Here is a 22,841-nt window from a genome sequence, read left to right as displayed (position 1 = left end):
AACCACCATTTGTAACAAAAAGATCTAAACAATTTTTACAGTGACCAGTGCAGGACTTAGCACATTCGGTGCCTTAGGCAAGCTTCCCCTTGTCCCCCAACCCTACCCCCATCGAAAATAAATAAATAAATAAACTAAACAAATGTAAAACTAAAGTAAAATAATAACATGATGAGAAATAAACACATAAAAACAACTTGACAAACAATAATAATACATAACAAACCAATAAGAGAATGCAAATTTCATCTTCCTGTTTTTTGTACTGCACCCCAGATGCCTGATGCCCTTATGTGCATTTTTGGGTTCCAAATAGTCTTAAGCACTATATCAGAGGCCACAAATCATGAACTCCAAAACATATAAAGCCATATCTATGTCATTATGCGGATCTAGGGATTTCAGTATTTAGTAGACATCAAATAAAATGTCTAACATTTAAAAATACTGACTCCAAACGCTAAGAGCATAGATTAAAAAAAGATAAACTTAAGCTTTCTCCATCATCTTTATGTAAGCCTATTTAGACTGAACTCTCAAACACAGATCTTGATTTTCATTGGATGACTATACAGTGAAAGTCCATTCTAAATGCGCCATGTAAAGCCAGTCTAACATCTCTCCATTGATGTTTGTTCAGAGATTAAGCATTCCTACAGTCCACTTCCCCCCAAAAACCACATAGTAACCTCCAGAATGGACCCGCAGAATTGTGATTTCACCGAAGTAATTCCACGCAAGCGGTAATATAAGACTTACTGGAGTTTTACAAGCTATTGCCAAAAACATGTATTATATTAAAATGGAATTCATATACTGCGCTGACAATTGGAATGTGGCTCTCTGAAGTTAATAGCTCTATACCCTCAGAGAAAATAGCATGCTGGTTGAGAAATAAGATTAAAATTTTTACACATTTCAGAATATGACAACCCCTTCAGATTAGATTTACGGAGCTCATGCATATGCTAACTGTTCGTGAGGGTAAAATGTTTGCTGCATTGTTTGTATTTTTGTTGCTGTCTTCTCCCCGTTCAGTTTAATCTGAGGTGAGCACAAGCAAACAGCAGGAATAGTCAACATACAGGTGTAAAAACAGATGTGTTCCTGGAAGTTTAAATCAGGATGTGATGGAAAATGCTTAGTCACCCCAAAAAGGTTGTTATCGTTTTCTTTTCATTACTATAAAAATATGCACGTTGCTTTCTGATGAATGATCACTTTCATAGTTATTGAACCGGGCACAGGAGGAAAAAGTCAAACAGTATGCACATTCTTTTTTTGCTGCCAAGTAATTAAAATCCTTTGGTGATGAGCTGAAACTCTACCCCCACACATCTCTGGAGACTTCCCTTTAAGTTGGAAAATTCAGAAAAACCGAATGAATATGCATCGATAAATACGTCCCTAACAAAAATGTGACAGCTTTCATTAAAGGGTGAGTGGTTGCTCTGTTACGTGCTTGGCAGAGCTGACAGTGGGTGACCCCGTTCAGAAGAGGTTTTGCACTGTGCAGCATAATTTCCCATTACTACATGTCACACCTGCTGCCAAGGATTCCCACGGGAGAAACGAGACACACACGCACACTCATATACACACACACACACTCACACATACAGATGACACCCGGCATGCAGCACATAGCACCCATCAGCCCCAAAACCCAGCAACACACTCTGGCGCCCGGCCAAGAGAGCTCCCTTTCACGACAACCTTCACCCACCTCCACAACTAGGCAGTTACTCAAGAGGAAAAATCACCTAAACGACACTGATGAAACAGCATGCCACACAGCAAAGCAGAAAAGTTTGGGCGCCTGGGGAAACACTCTTCATCCTTTGTGACATTACAAAACTGTGGGACATGAGCCGAGGCCTCCCCAGGGGGCATGTCTTAGCAAAGGGTTATGGGAATCGTAGGCTGTTGCTGACACCCTTCTGCAACTGCTATAACCTTTTTTTTTTTGTTTTTTGTTTTTTGTTTTTTTGGTATTTTTAACTGTGCCACTTTGCAGCATGCTGCCAAGAAGTTTAGTAAACATTTTGACAAGATTTCATCACATGATTTACAATCAGTGTATAAACTCATGCAGCAGTGATAGTGCTTTTTCTTGGCAAAGTTTACCAGCAAAGTTTTATTTGACCATTGTCCTTCTGGAAAAGTAGCTTTGGTCCTCCAGTGAAACATAAACTGCAAAAAGTGTCACTTTTAACATGGCATTGAAACTCTCACACTATGGGGTGAAACTATGCTGTAACTGGGAAAAAAACTCAGAGTTTCTTGAAACTTTTTTTGCATCACTTCAAAATGTGTTTGGTTACATGAGTAAATGTTTATTTGCTCAATTACAAGTTTGATGTACTTGAATTTTTTCACCTCCTAAATAAAAAATACATACTTGTCTTTTTACCTGTAGGGGTATTTATCAGTCTAGATTGTTTTGGTGTGAGTTGCAGAGTGTTGGACATATAAGCCATAGAGATATCTGCCTTCTCTTGAATATAATGGAACTAGATGGCACTCAGCTTGTGGTGCTCAAAGTGCAAAAAAAAAAAAGACCTTGTTGTGAGCAGTTTCATGTTGGAACTATTTTCTTTCTACCAAACTACACCTGCACACTATATCACTTTGCAGATGGAAGTGTGCATCTACTCAAGGATGAGAGGCTCAGGTGTAAACATTAATGGCAACCCCTTGGCAAAGCTGTAAGTTAGTTAGCTCAGTGGTGCTAGGTGAGCTAGCTGTAGATGCCTTCTGCACAGTGGTGGATACGGTTTAATAGAAAGAAAAGAGTTCCTACATGAAACTGTTCACAACGACGTCTGTGGATTACCTTGAGTAACTTGGTTGAGCTTGTTGAGTTTTTTAATGTTTTGTTTTGCTTTGATTTTTGCACTTTGAGCACCACAAGCCAAGTGCCATCTAGTTCTATTATATTTGAGAGAAGGCAGACATTTCTACAGCTGATATCTCCTACACTCAGCATCTCACATTAGAACAATCTAGACTGATAAATAGTGCTACAGGTAAAAGGAAAAATATGTGTTTTTGATTTGGGGGTGAACTGTCCCTTTAAGCTACTTTACACTTCTACTTAACTAAATTTATTTTGCAACAGTAGTTACTAGTTATTTCAGGTTAAGACTTGACACACAAATATGATGTATAAATTACCCAGCAGCTTATGAAGAAATTGAAATCAACTCCACCTCCACCAGCAACAACTTTGTGCTTACATATTAATGCACTAATAATCCTAATATATTACTACCACTAATACCATTTATACTTAATATTATATTTTTATATTTCTTAAACTAAAATATTTTAATTCACATAGTGTACTTTAACTTATACCATTGTACAGTAATGGAGTGTTTTTATAATGTAGTGCTTGATTAAGTAATGTGAATGCTTCAGATCCGAAGACTGGACCACTATTCATTTTTTCCAGGAGTGCGCTCAAAGCAAGCATAAGTGCATCTGAAACAAGTGGAGCGATCTCTCCCCACAGCAGATTTGCTTCAAGAAAAATTGCATGTGATACTATTAGTTCAAACGATTTGTTAAACTGGACTTTATGTGGAGTGAAGCCTTTAATATTCAGGCCAGCTGCGTGGCTGCCTTGGCTTCCTCGCTGTGGTAAGAAACCAGCGGGACTTTAGGAAAGCTTCATATCCAACAGTGCTGGCTCAGGGGACAGCTTAAGCTCAAAGGACTCAGTGGCTGAGAAAGCCAGTTGTGGAACAGATGAGCATTCAGCTTGGAGAACATGAGGAGAGGCACAATGATACAGTTTGAGGGGAGGTAACAAGGATGTAGCAGCTGGTAGCAGGTTAAGGCTGTCAGCTTAAAATGTAAAGTTGACTAATTGGCGTGGGGTTACATTCATACTGCAAGTTATCCCGCATTGTTGTCCACTTGGTATTATGTATGATCCTACAAATGGAGCTTTCAAAAACATACCATTTTCATTGGTCTGTAGCAGTGGCTTAAGGTCGCTATGATGGGCCCTAGTGCACGCTAATGTGCACATATCTTCTCGTCACATGATCAGAGACTTGACAGTGGATAACATCAGCATACATATTACCCAGCAATCATCACTGTGTATCTGTATATAACAAAAATACCAAGGAAAATACGAAATTATTAATTTAATTTAATGATTTTAAAGGTAGATTTATATTTATAGAATGTTTGATTTATAGAATAATTGATTTGCAGTCATAGAATAAGCATATAATTTTGTTATAGATGCTATTAACTGTTTTACGAACAAAGAAAAAAATAAACATGATGGAGTTGGGTTTGCCTTTTTCAATTGCATATATAGTAAATGACCTTGTTTTTAATTTAATTAGAGTTCATTCTTTGAGGTGGCAGACACTCATTAGGGCCCACTCTCCACCCAACACATTGATGGAGGGCCCACTCCCTCTATGAGTCCCCCCACTTAACGGGCCCCAGTGCACTGTCTATATTCACGCCCCCGGTCTGCAGTAATGCAGCAGAAAGTGCTATCTGTCTGCACAACAGTAACACAAAAAAACATTGACAACAAAAGCAGACATGATGCTCATTCTGATGTATTACATAACTTTGGGAACTGAAGCAAGTCTTTTTAGTTTTGAAAGAATTTAGCAGTAATATAATGTACACATTATTTGTAATAAAACAGATAAAGTGAGGAGAAAAAACAGGGGTTTGTTCCTTTAATGTTCAGTGGTGTTTCTTGAGATGTACAGTATTAATTTTCAGCAAATAACCCAGATTACATTTAAATCTCCCTTTGTGAATTAAAGTTTGAATTAACCAAACATTAACCAAAGACTGGAGGAAATAAGTCGCATGCATTAAACGGGAAGAAGAAGAGTAGAAGAACATGGCTGTGATGGTGGTTCAACAGAAGGACTGGTGGCTTCCTGTGATGAGCAGGTTAAGTGGGGTGAAAATAATACTTTGGTAATCAAAGACAATTTACCACACTATAATTTAAGCGAGGCACAAAAGTTCAACAAATTATATTTAAGGCAAACGAAAAAGTAAACCCAGCAAACTAGTTCAAAGAGAAAGCAGGAAATGTGAAATGTGCCTTTGCGCTTGCAAGACACGTTTTACGTAATTACTTAAAGAACCCCCCCCCCCCCCACACACACACACACACACACACACACACACACACACACACCTCCAGCCCCTGTAACGCTTCTTCTAACAGTTTGTTTTAGCATGGAAATTAGTATGTGCTCACAATTGCATGCATCCAGGCATTAAGAGTAAATTGTGCTTTTTTAAGGCATCAGGTACCTGTAATTGAAATAACTCCAGAACAAATTTGTATAAAATTTCAATTCATTAGCAGTGAATTCATGAATAATGAGCAATTTGCTCTCCTCCAGTCTCCTCACACATGTCTGATCCAAGAATGTTCATTAAAGTGGGAAAAGAATGCAAATTAATTTCCAAAAAAGATCTAGGCGCAAAAAAAAAAAAAAAAAAAAAAAAAAAATTACGTAAAACAACTGGATGCTGCTGAATGTGACAGCCTGACCCTCTCATGGGTACTGAGACAAATAGGATGTGAGGATTCATCAAGCGCTTCATGTTTCTGTGTTAACCACACTATTACCTGCCGTGCATCTTTCCATCTTTCAGTCCATCTACATTCGGAGCGGGCTGTTCAGAGCCGTTAGCTGTCTGGTTCACACACAGCCCCCTTTCTAATGATCAAAGAGGTCACCTGTAGACTTCAGCTACACCTGTCACTCAACTTACACAAACTGTCAATCACCGTCCAACACTTCATCTACAACACTCACATCGTAGATAAAACCCAATACAAGCATGGATTTGTAACTCCTTGTGGCTGTTAATAAAAGTCTCAAACTATTTTTTTTTTCTTTGGAGAAAGAGAATTGAATTTCACAGAAAACCACAAAACTGTCTACAAATGGAAAAGACACTTTCAATGATTTGTTGTTACATTGTATGACTCATTTGCAATTAGATATTAGTGCCCTACTGTGGTTTACTTTTGACATTTCACCGCCTAAGAGGGTTTTTTATGTCAATTTGGCAGGCTATTTATAGCCAATTACACTGCATGGACCTACCAAGGAGCAGAGAATGGATGAGGATATTTAACAACTCTTTGTATCCCTTCCTCCTGGCTGCGTGGTGCAGCTCAGAGTCCCTCCTCTCAGCATCAGAGACGGATTGATAGATAACGCTACTCAAGCAAAAGATTTGCCCCCCACTAACATTCAGCATGTCTGAACAATGCATGCGTTCTGGCACTGACACTAAGTATTATGATAATGTAGTGCTCAGCGAAATGATGGATGTTAAACAGCACGACCTGGCTGCACCGTACACTGACGAGCACCGTGCCCGCCAATAGTGTCAAGTCATCCCACGCGCTGCATAAGGCTCCCTGACGACACACAAACTATCAAACGGACATTAAAGGCAACAGTGTCTAACAACTACGAGGCAGGATGTAATCATCTGTTATAAGAAACAGATGAGAAAACGCCTTCTGAATATACATCAGCAAACAGCTACACTAATCCTCTGAAGTGTACAGGAAAATATAAAATACAAAATTCCCCAGATATTGCGACGAGTCCCTGGAGATACCCCAAATGCCCAAAGTAAGAATTCACAAAGCACAAAACATCTGTTCAGACTGATGCAGTACAATCCACATGAATTAGTCATGAGCAAACATGACATATTTTGATCTGCCCTTAAATCCATAATTATGGTGTAATTCTGTGTCACAGGACTCGGGCTGTGAAAAAAGGTAGTGCTGCAAATCATCCATTAGGTATGGTTTACTAACTGATGCCAACAGCCATATACATCATCTCTCCGAAACAAATCAAATCTCTCTCAACCACAAACTAAGCTCAAAGAGGGATTTCAAAGTAGTAGTCAAACTAAATTTATGGCACTGCACTAAATCTTTATGAACTTTATGTTTTGGGGATCGTGGAGCCAAGCTGATTATATCCTCCCCCACTCTTCTGTCGCTCTGCTGTGAAAAATGTTTGTGTTGCTGTTTATGATAAAAAATTTGGATTGAATTTGTGACAGTGTTACAACATTGGGCGCCTCCAGGGCCTCTGACATAATAGGTAGCCAATATCCATTGGAATATTATACATTTATGTGAACCAAACAGAACATAAACTACTTTTCAAACCACTGTGCAATACATATAATGCGGACAAAAGATAATAGCAGAACCTTATATTATATGGAGGTGGAGGAATTGACTCAGGCGCTATACCACTCTACTCTTTATTTTAGTTTCATAGCTACAACACTCGTCTGTGTAGTTTAATCCCATTTATCCAGGCAGTGCAACGTCAGGCTGAAATGAAACTATACACTGGACTGTTAGAGTGTGTGAAGTTGTGAAGATGTTTCAGCAGTCATCTGAGGGATTTCTACTGGGTGTCAGGTGACCCTAACATCTGTCCCTCATATGACATCATGATGTGAACAACCGAGAGAGCCTCACCACCAGCCATTAGAAATGATTAAACCATTTGGACAAGTAGCATAAGGTCTTAAGCTATGATACTACAGTCCAATGGATCATTTAATTTTATCCTAATGCTAATGCTAATGCTAACACTTCTTTACCATTTGGTGTTTTGGACAAATATGAATATAATTGTATTAGAGGGATCTGAAAACCATTTCAGTGTTTGGAGATGTTCTTTCAACCTGCAGTTTGGCCCTTGGCAGCATCAGGAAACAATTTGAGAACACAAAATATCATCACCCTTTAAGTTGATCTGGCAAACTTGTTAGCAAGTTTATTTACACATCTAGCACATTAGCATTAGCGTTTAATTGGAGTTTCTGGCCACCTGATGAATGTAAGTCAAATTAGTCTCCACTATCTCCTAAGGAAAATGTATGGAAGCTCCAGTACATTCTTAGCTAGTCACTAACTTTGTCTGTAGGTCGCCTTCTACTGGGCAGGTAGGGTATAGTTGGTTTTTAAAGTTTTTTTCACTAAAGACAGCTGCCGACTGATGCCAAAATATCACTATGGACACAGTAAAAATGAAGCTAAACCATAAAGTCGCAGACTGGAAAACCATTACAGTGCTGCAGGATGATAACAGGCATCACATAGTCAGGTGATCTGTGATCCATCCTTAAAGGTATACTATGCAGGACTTTTGTAAAGAACATTGTATGGACTCATACAAAAGTATTTCCTCTCATTCATCACTTATGGCCCACTAGAAGTGTATGGCAGTGTATTTATCAGCAGGGACCCTGCCCTCTGCCCGTATTCTCGTATTTTATTATTATTTTGCTGTGTTTGGGACGTTCCTTGGCACAGCACGCAGGTGAAGTCGGGATTTAACGAAAAGGAAGCTATGAAAATCGCAAATATAGTGAGGCGAAACACCAAGACAAAGCTTGTTCCAAAACAAGAGTGAATATAGGATTGTCAGTAACTGACATCTCTTGCACAGTATACCTTTAATATAAAAAATATTTTTAATCACTTTAAATTGCATATTAAATTGACATCCCAGAATGCTGAAGCAGCTAAGTAGCTTTGAATTACGTTCTATCTCTGTCTGTATTTACATGCTGGATAAACTTAGCAGAATCTTAAACCCAGGTGGATCAGATGATTTTGAGTATCAAGCATTGATCCAGCTCAAATTGTTAAGCTCTGTGCTCTTAAATGAAAAACTTGAACACAAGACAAGCTTCACTATGAAGTTTAAGTTTTATATTCCAGCCGATATCATTAGGTAAATGAGGACTAAAAATGTTTAACAGTATAGCAAGAAAGGGTTTTCTCTATTATTATTATTATCATCATTATTATTATCATCATTATTATTATTATAATTGTTGCCTTTTGTTCACTTGCCTTTTTCAAGAGGACTAATACAGCGTGGCACTTTATTGTACAATAATTACCTTTCACATTGATGAAGTCTGTGTGGCACAGACAATAACTGGGCCTTGGGATGGGAGTGCTTGTCAAATTAAATCACAATTAATTTAAAAGTTAGAAGTGAACCGATATAGAAGACTGCTGTGTTGACCTTGATGTGTTGTTTACAACAGAATTCAGTTTGGAGAAACAGCAGAACTTTCACAGTTAAGCGAGTAATTAATTTTACCTTCAATTCCCCTACAAAAGCTTTTCTCTGTTTCAGAATGGCCCTTCATTCAGTGTTTTAAGCTGTTCTCCTTGACTGACACAGCACATGATACACTATACCTCCTTCTGTTTTGTTAACAACGCTAATCCCATTTTCTTGTTCTTGTGCTTTCTTGCTCCGGTCTACAGGTATCACACGTCGACGCAGCAGGAGGCATGAACATGGTTTAGGTGAGTGGCCAATAAGAAAAACTCATCCATATAATGCATTGGTGAAATCTTATTAAAAGTGCACGCTTGTGCTCCCAAAGTGACTTTGAATGTCATGCGGGATGAAGTGGGCATAATACATACATCAGAGTGGCCTTGGTGGAGGATGATTTGAACGGACATACAGTCTGGCTTTGGAACAGGATTATCCGTCCCGAGGCAACCATCCTCCAGAGTGTTGACATTCAGGGATGGTCGAGGACAGGCGTAAACAACGTGAACATCAGAAATATTGTTTTAATCAATCATCGGGGCTCCAAAGAGGAACACCGGAAAAGAGGAGCAGGTTGAGCACCAGCGACTGATGGCTGGAGGAACAGGTGGTGCACGGAGACCTTCAGGGCTGCACACACAAGGAAGCACTGCTGAGCCCACACACTCATTTCTCCCTCAAGAGCGCTTGGCTTGCGCTGATCAATAAGATCATGAACTGTAGCCACTGACTAACATATCATACATAATTTGCCTGCCTTGTGAATAGATTATTTTTACTGGGAGTGAAGTGATTATGAATTCAATGCCACATGTGTGCTTACAGCATGTGTCGGATTTAAAATCATCATCTAAAATTACACAATATTACCAATTATGTACAAAATACTATCAGTTACAAACAGCAGGTGCAGTGCCTTAATAATAATACTGTCATTTAGCAGATAATAAGCTGCAGGACAGTCTGCTATGATGACACCGATGGTACTGGAAGTCTGACCTTATTTTGGATTTTCATTCCAATAAAATAAATGTTTAAAAAGCAACAAAATAAAGGGTTAAACAGCCAGAAATTATAATAATAATAGTAATATCACTAACTTTTTAGCATTATATTTTAATGATGATTAGATTTACTTTAGCTACAATAGTATAAGATCAAACACTGGTAGAAACACTGGTGCTATTCAAGAGTTTTTAATAATAGTAGATAGAAATCTAGATGCAAATATGAATAAAGCTATTCCCTTTTAATATTTGGTTGTCATAATTTCACTAAAATGCTTTTACTCTTATAGTTTTTTTCTGTATAAATGTGCAAATATAATAGGAAGAGTGCATGAAGCAGTAAGTTGTGTTTAAATCAGACTTGGACTTTAAATTCTGGACTTGGATAGGTCTTTTTTTTTTGGAACTAAAGGTCCCTCCAACCCAAACCGCACTCATGGCCTTCACCATTATAACTATCATTAGAACTGATCGATCTCTGACTAATTACTAAGTGAATACTGATCCCGCTCATTTGGAAGAGGGGACAGCGGGGGTTGAGAGCAGAACAGGCAGAACAGGCGAGAAGACGACGCATGCTGGATCTCAGCGTCTACTATTATCCTGCTTTGTACTTCCTGACTGCAACCCGCCCACGGAGCAGCATTACAATACAGCTGCCATGTAAATAGTATTTTCCACCAGCTATCGACGTCCGAAAAAGTAGGCTGCACATCAGCCCGCTGAAAGGTCAAAGCAGCATGCCAGCACCACCTTAATCACGGATGCTGATTGCTTGATAATGGTTTGCACTTTCCGCTCCCTCTGAAAGCATTTTATTTCTCTCTGACAATATGCTGCAAATGGACTCTGTGATGCAGAACAGAGGGATTTTTTTTTGGGGGGGGGGGGGGGGGGGGGGAAATGTTGTGCAGCTGCAGGAATAACACAGCATCGAGCGCTTGCCTGTCCCGCCCCCTTAACTGGATGCTCAGCACATGAGAGTCGATGTAAACACACAAAGGCGTTTTCAGCTGTAGTATTCACGTGGATTGGCTGGACGCGGTAACAATTAACCCTGCACTTGCAAGCCGTTCACTTCCACGTGTTCACCCCCCTTATATATATATATTTATATATATGTGTGTGGGTGTATGTGTGCCTGTGTGTGTGTGTGTGCAGGCTCAACGGGACTCCCACTCTGTCCCAAAACATCTGCAAATTAACACACTTTCCATGCTCTCTGCCCCCCCTCCCCTCCAAAACTGAATTGGGACGCTGTTTGATGTCTACCCCCCCCTCCCCTCCCCCCCCCCCCCGCCTCGCTCACCCCTGTCATCTGCAAAGGATCACAAAAGTAGAGATACCAAAATAACCAACCTTTATGCATTCCCGTAAACCTGTCTTTCAGTACAGTGAGTTCGTATATCTTTCCGAATTCCTCAAACAGGGGTTTCAGGTCTTTTTCCTCCAGGTTTCTGGGAATCTGCCCGATGAAAAGCTTGATGGCGTCGTGGTCCTTCATTGGAATGGTGTTCTGGCCGATGGTAAGCCCGTTCATCCTGCCGGCGCTGTTCGTGGTGCTGAATCGCACTCCGTTTGCAGTGACTGTAGCCATCTTTCCTCAATGGGCCGGCGAGCTGCTCTCTCTCTCTCTCTCTCTCTCTCTCTCTCCCTCCCTCCCCTTCTCTCTCTCTCTCTCTCTCTGTAGTCAACTGCACAGTGCACACTCACCCCCCCCAACCCCCCTCCCCTACTTATATCTTCCTCGCTCCTCACTCCCCCTCCGCTCTTCCCTCCCTACTCTCTCCTCTCTCCTCTTCCTTTACAGCCCCCTTGTTTGGAATCAGCCTTATTTATTTTTCCTTATGCTTTATGTGTTTTCATTTTTTAAGCCCCCCCCCCCCCCCCCCCCCCACCTCCCGCGCACCCCCCACCCCCACACCCCCCCTCTGCTGCCACTCCGTACGTGACGTCAACTCGTACTCCTGTGCAAAGGCCACGCCCACCGTCTCTTTTGCATAATGAGCGCACGGCCCAGGCCAATGGGAGAGCAGGATGCCTGAGGGTCCCACAGGGCAGAGTAGGAATGCAAACATTTGTGTAGAGTGGAAAGCTCGGGACGTTTAAACAGTGCAAAGGCAGCATTTGTGCGACTCCTCCTGCTTATGTCAGGTCATTTAGTTTTGTTTCAGCAACGAGGCAAAATTTGGGGGCTGGTTTGAGGGGGGAATAGTCGCTTTGTAAAGTCATTGCAATGCTGTGCATCAGTAGTTTTAAATGTTTGAATAAACTGGTGAATCATTTATTTCTTGTGATTTCCACTCACCGGCCACTTTGTTAAGTACACCTGTTCAACTGTCCATTAACACAAATACCTAATCAGCCAATCACGTGAAAGTAACTCAATGCATTTAGGCATGTAGACATGGTCTAGACAACCTGCTGAGGTTCAAACCGAGCATCAGAATGGGGAAGAAAGGTGATTTAAGTGACTTTGAATGTGGCATGGTTGTTGGTGCCAGATTTACTGGTCTGAGTATTTCAGAAAATGCTGATATACTGGGATTTTCACACACAACCATCTCTAGGGTTTACAGAGGATGGTTGCTTTATAATGTACCTCGGGTTTTAACAGATCTAGGGAAAACTACATTTTCCTGCTGTGCTCTATGGACATGGGACAATCTTCAAAAAGATCTAAAATTAGAAACACTTATGGCTATCAGTGAATTTACGGGCATCATAAAGAATGTGCTGACAGAGACGTGCTTGTTTTTCTTGAGAGGCCACTGTGTTTGAACAGTTGTTGTTTTATTGTGGATTTTTTTATTATATGTTGTATTTGTTGCATTTTAAATGTCTTTTGATTGGCTGCTACTTTGGCCAAGTCTCTCATGTAAAAAAAAAATTAAATTTCAATAGGACATCCTGGTTAAATAGATAAAAAAAATATTCAGTAAGCTGAAGTTCTCTGGGTGAAAATGCCTTGTTGATGCCAGAGGTCAGAGGAGAATGGCCAGACTGGTTCAAGATGATAGAAAAGCAACAGTAACTGAAATAACCACTCGTTCCAACCAAGCTATGCAGAAGACCATCTCTGAATGGACAACACCTCGACCCTTGAAGCAGATGGGCTACAGCAGCAGAAGACCATATCAGGTGCCACTCCTGTCAGCTAACAACAGGAAACTGAGGCTACAATTCACACAGGCTCACCAAAACTGGACAGTAGAAGGAAAAGCGTTGCCTTGTCTCATGAGTCCTGATTTCTGCTGCCACATTGAGATGGTAGGGTCAATTTGGCTTAAACTACATGAAAGCATGGATCCATCCTGCCTTGTATCAACCGTTCAGGCAGGTGGTGGTGGTGTAATGGTGTGGGGGATATTTATTTGGCACACTTTGGACCCCTTAGTACCAACTGAGCACTATTTAAACACCACAGCCTATCTGAGTATTGTTGCTGACCGTGTCCATCCCTATATGACCACAGTGTACCCATCTTCTGATGGCTACTTCCAGCAGGATAACACACCATGTCACAAAGCTCATATCAACTTAAACTGGTTTCTGGAACATGACAATGAGTTCACTGTACTCCAATGGCCTCCACAGTCACCAGATCTCAATCCTATAGAGCACCTTTGGGATGTGGTGGAACGGGACATTCATATCATGGATGTGCAGCTGACAAATCTGCAGCAGCTGCGTGATGCTATCATGTCAATATGGACCAAAATCACTGAGGAATGTTTCCAGCACCTTGTTTAATCTATGTCATGAAGAATTAAGCCAGTTCTGAAGGCAAAAGGGGGTTCTTTAGATGTATAAAACTCAGCCAAATTATGTGTCCATTTCTCAATTGCCCTGTAAGTTATTCATATTCCTTTAGTCAATAAGGGTCCTCAGATCAAAAGAATCAAACAGGTTTATCATAAAAATTAATTCAAGTTGTGAGTATTGTTTTAACAGGATAAAGTGGTGTTGTGTCAGTATGCTGGGTGCTGTAATCCTCGAGTGCCATAGCTCTTTCTCTCTGTGATGCGCTGTCTATTGGGGCTAGATCAAATAAATGATTCATAATTAATATATTGTCTGGAGCCTAATTTTTATACAAGTAATATTTATACTGGTTTAAATAAACATTTTAATTGTATTTCCCATCTTTGCTGAGCAACGGTTTTGGGTCAAGGAATTAAAGGCCTGTCCCAAATATAGACCCGTTGATTTAAATGATTTAAGGAAATAATAGCCCGGGCTATTAATTGAAGTTATATGTTAGATATTCTTATAAATTCTAGTTCTTTACAATGTGGATTCACAATATGTAGACCATAATACCAAAGAGCCCTGTCCTCATGACACTTCAGCTCTGCCGGACCCAGGTGTGCTGCTAAATAATTGCATTCATCTGGCATACTGGGCATAAAAAAGTCCCTGTCAGATGTTTATAAAGAAAACCAGCAGGACTGTAGGTCCCGATGACTATTCACGAAAGACACTGCTGTGAAGCCTTGTAGAAATGTTCTCTACAGCAGTGGTTCTCAATCCTGGACCTCGGGAGCCAGGGCCCTGCTGGTTTGCATTCTAACCATCTAACAGGGACTATTTACACCTGAGACACCAAGTGAATGCTATTAACTACCTGGGAGGGTAGAAAACCAGCATAGCTGTAATTCCTTAGGACTGAGAAGCACTGCTCTGTGGTACTCTGCTCAACTGGTCTACTGTGCTATATATTCTTCATGGTACAGTTAAGAGCCCTTTCAGCTTAAATACCAAATTGAATTTTAAATATTACATGCCTTTAAATAAAGCAGTAGTTATGAGTTATTGTAGTCTTAAATCACTTTCTGATTTTGTATTTCTCAAGGATACCTCAGCAGATTAAGCTGTTCCCGACATGGAGTTTAAACACAGATCCTCTTGTTGAGGCAGGTTTCTACCCTGATAAGAATTCCATATCAAAACTCAATAAGGTAAAAATTGCTTCAGTATGGAAGATTCAGTCCGTTGTTTCAAAATGAATATCATCTGTTTTCACATATGCTCCAAGTCTTCATATGTGTTGTGATCCTTCTTTGTATTTTTCTCCAGCATAGCAGTGGGAATTCTGTTAGCTCACTGGTACTTTTAAGACACTCATCAATGGTTTTAAACCTCAGCCACTTTCATTTAGAAGGGCAGTTTGGAAAGAATATGGAAGCTTGGTCAGGTGCTCGGATCAAAGGCATATTTGGGTGAATAATTAAAAAGATAGCAGCGTGCTGGAATGCAACGTGCAGCAGCCTTTGGAGTGCAGCACAGTTTAAAAACAAACGTGCCACTCTTTCTCCACTTCACGAAGACAATGTGAACAGATGGAGAGAGAACAGAGGAGAGGATAAAAACACTGTAGTCTGAAGTGATGTCAGCTCAGACCTCAGGATTCAGATCTGCCTTGCGTCACTGTCCGTGGTGCTGAATCAACGCTGCCATTCAGAGACCGTGAAATAGATTGTTGGAGCTACAATTTTAACAGAACATGTTTGCACTACAAATTTTTCCACACACCTCCCCATCTCTCTGCTGTGCACAGTTTCCAAACTGGTCTGTCCTTTACTTCACGCAGGGAATGATGCATTCAACGCCACTCTTCAGAATAGTTTTGTTATTCATGCAAGTGAGCGTGTGCACAGACAGTGTTGCATTACTCGCACACAGGAAGGTCTAATTAGTGCAGATGGGAATAAAACATCAATACAACAGCAGTCCAGCTCACACTGATATGAGTAATTATGCTTGATATGACAGCATTTATGTGGATCCTATCATGTATCAGTAATCGATTGTATGTGGCAAATTTATCACGAGGATTGTTAATAAGGTCTGCACGCTAGCATATAGAGAAACAAGATCTGGCCTGTTTCAGGGTCTGTGAGTAAGACATGGAGTCCCTGACACCTCCAGAGGTGTTGTTATGTAACTGAGCATGACCTCTGATCCCCTAGTGGATTTGGGCAAGAAAAGGTCGGCTCAGAAGCGGATCACAAAAACACTGCGTGTCCAGTGTGAAATGCATTCAACCGACATGCTTAACCTCTGTTAGGTCAGAATTAATTGGCTGGTAAAAAAGATGTAATTAAATAGTGGTGATTATTTTCTTCTGTCGCTTCTGCTAATTAGTAGAATATACCTGCCTCAAAATAATATTCAACATTTGGTGCCACATGAGTGCATCTATCTATCGTCCGTCTGTCCGTCCGTCCATCCGTCCATCCACACATCTACCTAGACGCCTACACATCGATCTATGTATCTGTCCTGTCATCCATCTATTTAGACATCCATACAGCTATCTATACATCTATCTGGGCATCTACACATCTCTCTATCTCGACATTTGTCTATATATCTATATAGATACATATACATATATACATCTGTCTATCTAAACATCTATACATCTATGTAGACATCTATACGTCTGTGTAGACATCTATACAGACATCTGTCTCTTTCAACATTTATACATCTATCTATAGATTTGTCTACATAGATATCTATACATCTATCCATACATCTATGCTTCAATCTACACACCTTTACATCTGTCTATCTCTATATTAATACATTTGTCTATACATCAATCTAGACATCTAACTATCTATCTTGACATTTATACATTTGTCTATACATCTATGCATCTATCTAGACATCTATATGTCTATGTAGACATTTATACATCTATGTAGACATCTATACGTCTGTCTATCTAGACATCTATACATCTATCTATCTAGACCTCTATACATCTATGTAGACATCTATACGTCTATCTCTACATCTATACATCTATGTCGACATCTATACATCTATGTCGACATCTATACATCTGTCTATCTCGACATCTATACATCTATCTATAGATTTGTCTATATAGACATCTATACATCTATCCATACATCTATGCTTCAATCTATACACCTTTACATCTGTCTATTACTACATTATACATTTGTCTATACATCTGTGTAGACATCTATACATCTATCTATAGATTTGTCTATATAGACATCTATACATCTATCCATACATCTATGCTTCAATCTATACACCTTTACATCTGTCTATTACTACATTATACATTTGTCTATACATCAATCTAGACATCTAACTATCTATCACTACATGTACACATTTATCTATACATCTGTGTAGACATCTATGCATCTATCTAGACACCTGTTTATCTAAACATCTATACATCTTTGGATGCATTTATACATCTGTCTATCAAGACATCTAGACATCTATCTCTACATCTATACTTCCATACATGTATCTATACATCTGTCTATCTAGACATTTGTCTATCTAGACATCTAGACATCTTTCGATGCATCTATACTGTACATTTGTCTTTCAAGACATCTATACATATATACATCTGTCCAGACATCTATATGTCTTTCTATACATCTGTTTATCTAAACATCATACATCTTTCTATGCATCTATACATCTGTCTATCTAGACATCTATCTATACAGCTATCTATCTTTACATCTGTCTATCTATATATATATCTATCTATACATTGACACATCTATCTAGACAACTATACATTTATCAATACAACTATATACCTGTCTGTCTAACTGAACTTCATTTAATGGATTGTATTCAACTGCTTGAAAACATCTTTGTCATTAAAAAATTCAACAAAAACAGCCTCCCCCATGAGTCGGTAATTGAGCTGACCAGTTTCTTCCCCCCTGATACCAATGCAAATTTGACATTTGAATGCTTTCAGTGAGTTACTTAGTGTTTATGTTATCACAGGAATCTTATCTATTATAAATAGACAACGGGTTGGCCACCTTTTACAAAAAGTATCTCGCTGTACGATAAGAACATACATTTATAGTGGGTCACCTCAGTGGGAAGAGTCACAAGGTGCCCAATGAGCATTTTTGGTCACAAGGTAGTTGAGAAGTCAGCTTTGATGGATTATGTGATGTTCTCTTTGCAGGCCTTTTTGTGTGTATGTGTGTGTTTTCACCCCTGATGCCTGTCAGACTGAATGATCTTTGGGGATAGTAGTATTCTGAGAGCAACTAACAGTAACATCTGGCACTGCATTGGCTTTGTTATGAATATTTATTTATTTTCTATTTAATCATGTCTGTGTAGACCATCTCCAAAAAAATCCTGCAGAGTTTTCGGCTCTGAATGGGGATCAAAAACACAACGGGTCTCCCTTGTCAATACCATCAGGGCCATTCTTTCCCACAAAGACGTAGCTAATTTAGCTTCAGTGCTGCTTATTGGCTTTGTGTTTTTTGTTTCCTTGTTTTTGTCATTTCTCCGCGGGATAGTTTGCCTGCACAGCTGTGAAGACTTGGAAAGTGCCTGGCAGGAGGATATGCAGGTACTGCATGATCTCTTCAATTATGCCTGTCTGTAAGCATCCTCTTTGTTCGAACACAGGCAAGCATATCAGAAAGGTTGACAGGGTTCTTCTTCTTGTCTGTGCCAAGCTCAGCACCTGGATGGTTGAACAGGGCACCTCTGCCGATTGCTCTCCTTTCAGACAAAAGAGCAGTCAGAATAGTTCCAGCTGTGTTTGTGAAGTGGGTATGAACTTGCAAGAAGAACAAAACAGAGGAAAAGAAGTCCCTCAAGGATCTTGCACACCTAGAGACACATTTCCCTCAAATTATTTTCTTATTATTTCTGGATGGAAACTGTATTTGCCCATTAGCAATGAGCAAGGATTTTTCCCTCAGTAGGCCAACTAAAATTGGAAACGGGAGGGGGTGTGAACATGGCAAATGTGTCAGCAAAATCATTTCCAGACTAATGCAAAAAATATTTACCCTGAGTATTTCACACAGTACAACTGCTGTATTCCAGTCCTGAGTGAGTGCCATTTCTGTTTTTTATTACCAAAATTATTCACACCACTGTCAAGGTGACTTGTTGGAATGTCACAGACACACCACTTGAAACAGCTACCAAAAATATAGTCCCTTGAAGGAGCAAAATCAGTGACATAAGTCATGCATTGTGCGTAACAGCTTGGTGTCATGCACAATTCCTTTATACTGTGTGTTCATTATCCCATTAAACTGGATATATGGAGTGGGCCAGGTGGAACGTAGTCATGCATGAACATTTTTCACTGTCTGTTTTGTAGAGTGAGTCCAAAAGGAGAGCAACCATTGATATTCATGGCACAGCCAGTATGAGGTGTGACAGTATTTTTTTGTGAATCTGTGAGTGTATATGGTAATACCAGAGCAGCCTCAAACCTCAACTGCAGTCTCTGCCTGAGGGAGGGGTGCACTGTTCCCCCCCACACACACAGGCTCTGCAAGATAAAGAACCACTCAGTCAGAAGCCATAATTTTCTCTTAAAACACAATTTCTTGCCAGTTCATTTGCTTCTGTGCTGTAGGGAAAATGCAGGAGTGATCGTTGGCCTAGCTCTGAACAATGTTTTTTTATAAATTAAGTTTTGCTCGTTATTATTTTTGAAAAGGTGGATTACATCTCTATTTTCCCTTTATTGGTGATGTTTCGTCTGTGCTGCTGTTGATGTTCTGTTGAATGATAAGCAGGCAACTCGCTGCATGTTTAAGTTCACTAGTGATGCAAGGTAGTGAATAAATGAGAGAAAAACAAAGAAGAGGTCAGGGAGACCACAATGAGTCATCCGCTTTCTGGCAGCTAATGAATCCCAGAATACTCTGTGCAGACCTCCCCTGAGTACAGTCACATAGGCATTACTTCCACTGCTATTGCATGTTTATGCAGTATTTTCCTTTTGATTAGGTGTTAACTGTAGATCAGCATATATGACTCTGCAGCTTTGTACAGTAGTTACTGAGTTGAAATGATCTCATCGATTACTCAACATCTACATCTACATTACAGTACATGTTTTTAAAAAGGGTTATCCAGCAGTAGTCTTTAAGCCTTAAAGACTGAATTTTCAAAATGGGGGTAGTTTCCCTTAAAGTTTAAGGGAAACGGAAAGGGAAAAGGGAAAATTCATACTTGTTATTTATATGGTCTAAAACAGTCAAAAAATAATAGTAAACATGAACAAGTCTCCCAAATCTAAAAACTAAAGTGCTACAATTTGAAGTTATGATGTCATCAAGCACAAATTCTGGAGCTGCTACATAGACAATGAATTGGGAAAGATGTTACAGATGTCATTGGGAGCACCCAGGGGACAACCCAGTCTCCCAACTGGTCAAATACCAATGCTTTTTCACTGGCCCTCTGTGTCAGATACTGATACACAGAAGCCACCTTTAGGAATGATACTAGATGCACAGTGTGGCGGGATTGTTTAATGATCCTAGCAAATGCCATATAGTTTAAAGAGCAAGAGAGTCTGCATAGGATGGGAAGGTGGGGAGATGGATAGGTCAAACAAACCCCAGACTTTAACCTGCAAGACGACTGTTCATGTCCACTAATAACAACATAGTTTACAACATGGTATGTGTCATATGCTATGCCAGTGACGTTTATCAAGTGATGTATCTGATGTGTATCACATGACTTTAGATTACATTAGTAACATACATAGCTATTTTAAGCCAAACTAACAATTTTTTTTCTTTCTTTTTTTTTTCTTCTTAGTCTAACCACATGCTTTTCTGGCCTACATCTAAGGAAGTCAAGGAAGTTTTTTTTAACCTATGTTTGAAGTTTATGTTGAAAAGAAACTGTGTGCATTTTATGAGCAGAAACGGTACAATTTTTCTGAAAACAGAAGTGTATTTTGAAAAGACACAATGATGAGCATAAAGTGAGACACTGTCCAAAACTGATGTTGGAGCTGTACCTAGAGCATCACAGTTTGACGTTTAGGGCCACTGACCAAGCGTTGGTATTTGACAAGTTGGGAGTGAGAATGTGCTGCAGGTGGGAACATCTTCTGTGTCAGAGCTGAGAACATTGCAACAGAATAAACTCATTTGGGTATAAAAAAGAAAACAAACATACTGTGTGTCCACAAAATCAGGCTCCCATTCACTGTCTATGGAGCAGTTCCAAACTTTATACTCGATGACATCATAAGTTTAAGACTTACTTCTCTGGGTTCTGGCTTTGAGAAGGAGAGTAGCTCATGTTCACAAATATTGATTTAACTGTCCTAGGGGATAGAAATAACATATTGGGATTCTTAATTTGGGGGATATTCCCCTCAAGAAAGAATCAGTGTGTAGGATTTAGGGGCATCTACTGGAAGAAATGGTATATTATATTTATAATTATGTTTTCATTAGTTTATAATCACGCGAAAAAAAGAATTGTGTTTTCATTACCTTAGATGAGCCGTGTTTGCATATGGAGTGGGTCCTCCTCCACAGAGTCCACTATGATCGCATTTTTGTGTCGGCCACCGTAGTTCTCCTACAGTACGCACCAGGCACACCGGAGAAGTTTCACTTCTGCAATGTTTAAGTGTTGTGTGGGAAAATGTTGTGTACATACATGCGCACACACCATCTCCTCCCACTTCCCTTCCCTTAGGCTGTTGTTGCAAAACTGATGTCACTTTTCTGTCAGCCTAGATTTCTCTGATAAGGATTAAAAAAGCACCTACGGCTGTTTGAGCACACCGTCTCTAACAGCATTTCATACAACTTTTTAAAACTTTAAAAAGTTACAGTGTACTGTGTAATAGCATTTAAACAAAACAAACAAACAAAAGTTAAAAATAGTCATTTATAACTTCAGTGGAAGTTGCCGTAGTGTGTCAGGGGCTTAGTATATCATTGTAGTGTATCTTTTTGATGTAAAATGTATCAAAGCTTTTTTTCTAAGCCACTCAGAACTAGTACTGTTTCATGGCCTTACTTTGATAAGTTGACCTACTTATTTATCTTGCAAATGTTTTAAAAAGTTTAACACCCAGTTAACAAAAAGCACATACATCCACACACAAAAATGGTGTATGTGTACAGAAAGTTGAAACACATGCTTCAGTACTAGGGAGACAGTTGCAGGACAATTACATTTCAGTGAACTAGCACAGAGCATGTCTCAGCAGAATGTGGCGAAAAGCTTCAGTGCAATATGAACTGGCGAAAGAGTGGAGGTGATGAGGTCGACGGATGATGGAATCTGGTGGAGGGGTGAGACTCAGGGTGCCGGCAACATCTCAGCTTGGAGTCTTCAGGCTACCACTAATGTTCCTCAGGAGGGAAGACTTTGGAGAGAGAGTCAAGAAAAGAAGGAGGGAGGCCGGGGGAGATTTGTAAGAACTTAAAAAATCAAAAAAGCCTGGTCTCTGTTCTTAAACTTGCATTAAAGGAATAGTTAAACATTTTGGGGAAAACGCGCTTAGTTGCTTTCTTCTTCTGTCGAGAGTTTGATGGGAAAATCAATACCACTAGCAGCCAATTATCTTAGCTTAGCACAAAGACTGGGAATAAGGAAACAGCTAGCCTGGCTCTGTCCGAAGGTAACAAATTCTGCCTACCAGCATCTCTAAAGCCACTAATTAGCCTAACATCTGTGTTTTAATGGGCACAAAAAGTGTAGAAAACACGTTACAGGGTTTTCTCTGAATGGGAACACTAATTTCCTGGAGTGTTGTCGTTTTGGTGAGGTTGCACATAACCCCGCTTAAAGCCACAACTTTTAGTTTTTACACTGTTTTTTGTGCAGGATTAAACTAACAAGATGCTTTAAAGCATATGGA

The 22,841-nt window shown here is 39.7% G+C and overlaps 1 protein-coding gene across 10 annotated transcripts in view; it reads right to left on the bottom strand.

Annotated features, from left to right (window-relative positions):
* The window catches only part of celf6 (CUGBP Elav-like family member 6), a 150,916-nt gene extending 138,855 nt beyond the window's left edge, over positions 1-12,061 (bottom strand). For 4 of the 10 annotated variants that reach the window (XR_013487988.1, XM_033617068.2, XM_033617061.2 and 1 more), the window contains exon 1: positions 11,507-11,874. Coding sequence is in view for 9 of the 10 variants with exons in the window: in XM_033617068.2 (XP_033472959.2) it covers positions 11,507-11,744 (238 nt within the window). In the remaining variant the exon portion in view is untranslated. Of the gene's footprint in view, positions 1-11,506 lie in introns of all 10 variants that reach the window. The other 6 variants (XM_033617036.2, XM_033617054.2, XM_033617093.2 and 3 more) reach the window with 5 other exon arrangements.
* Positions 12,062-22,841: the final 10,780 nt, after the last annotated feature.

Source organism: Epinephelus lanceolatus, chromosome 2 (assembly GCF_041903045.1).
Source record: "Epinephelus lanceolatus isolate andai-2023 chromosome 2, ASM4190304v1, whole genome shotgun sequence".
Taxonomy (NCBI): domain Eukaryota; kingdom Metazoa; phylum Chordata; class Actinopteri; order Perciformes; family Serranidae; genus Epinephelus; species Epinephelus lanceolatus.
Note: the sequence above shows the minus strand (reverse complement) of the source record. Positions and strands in the feature narration are given on the sequence as shown.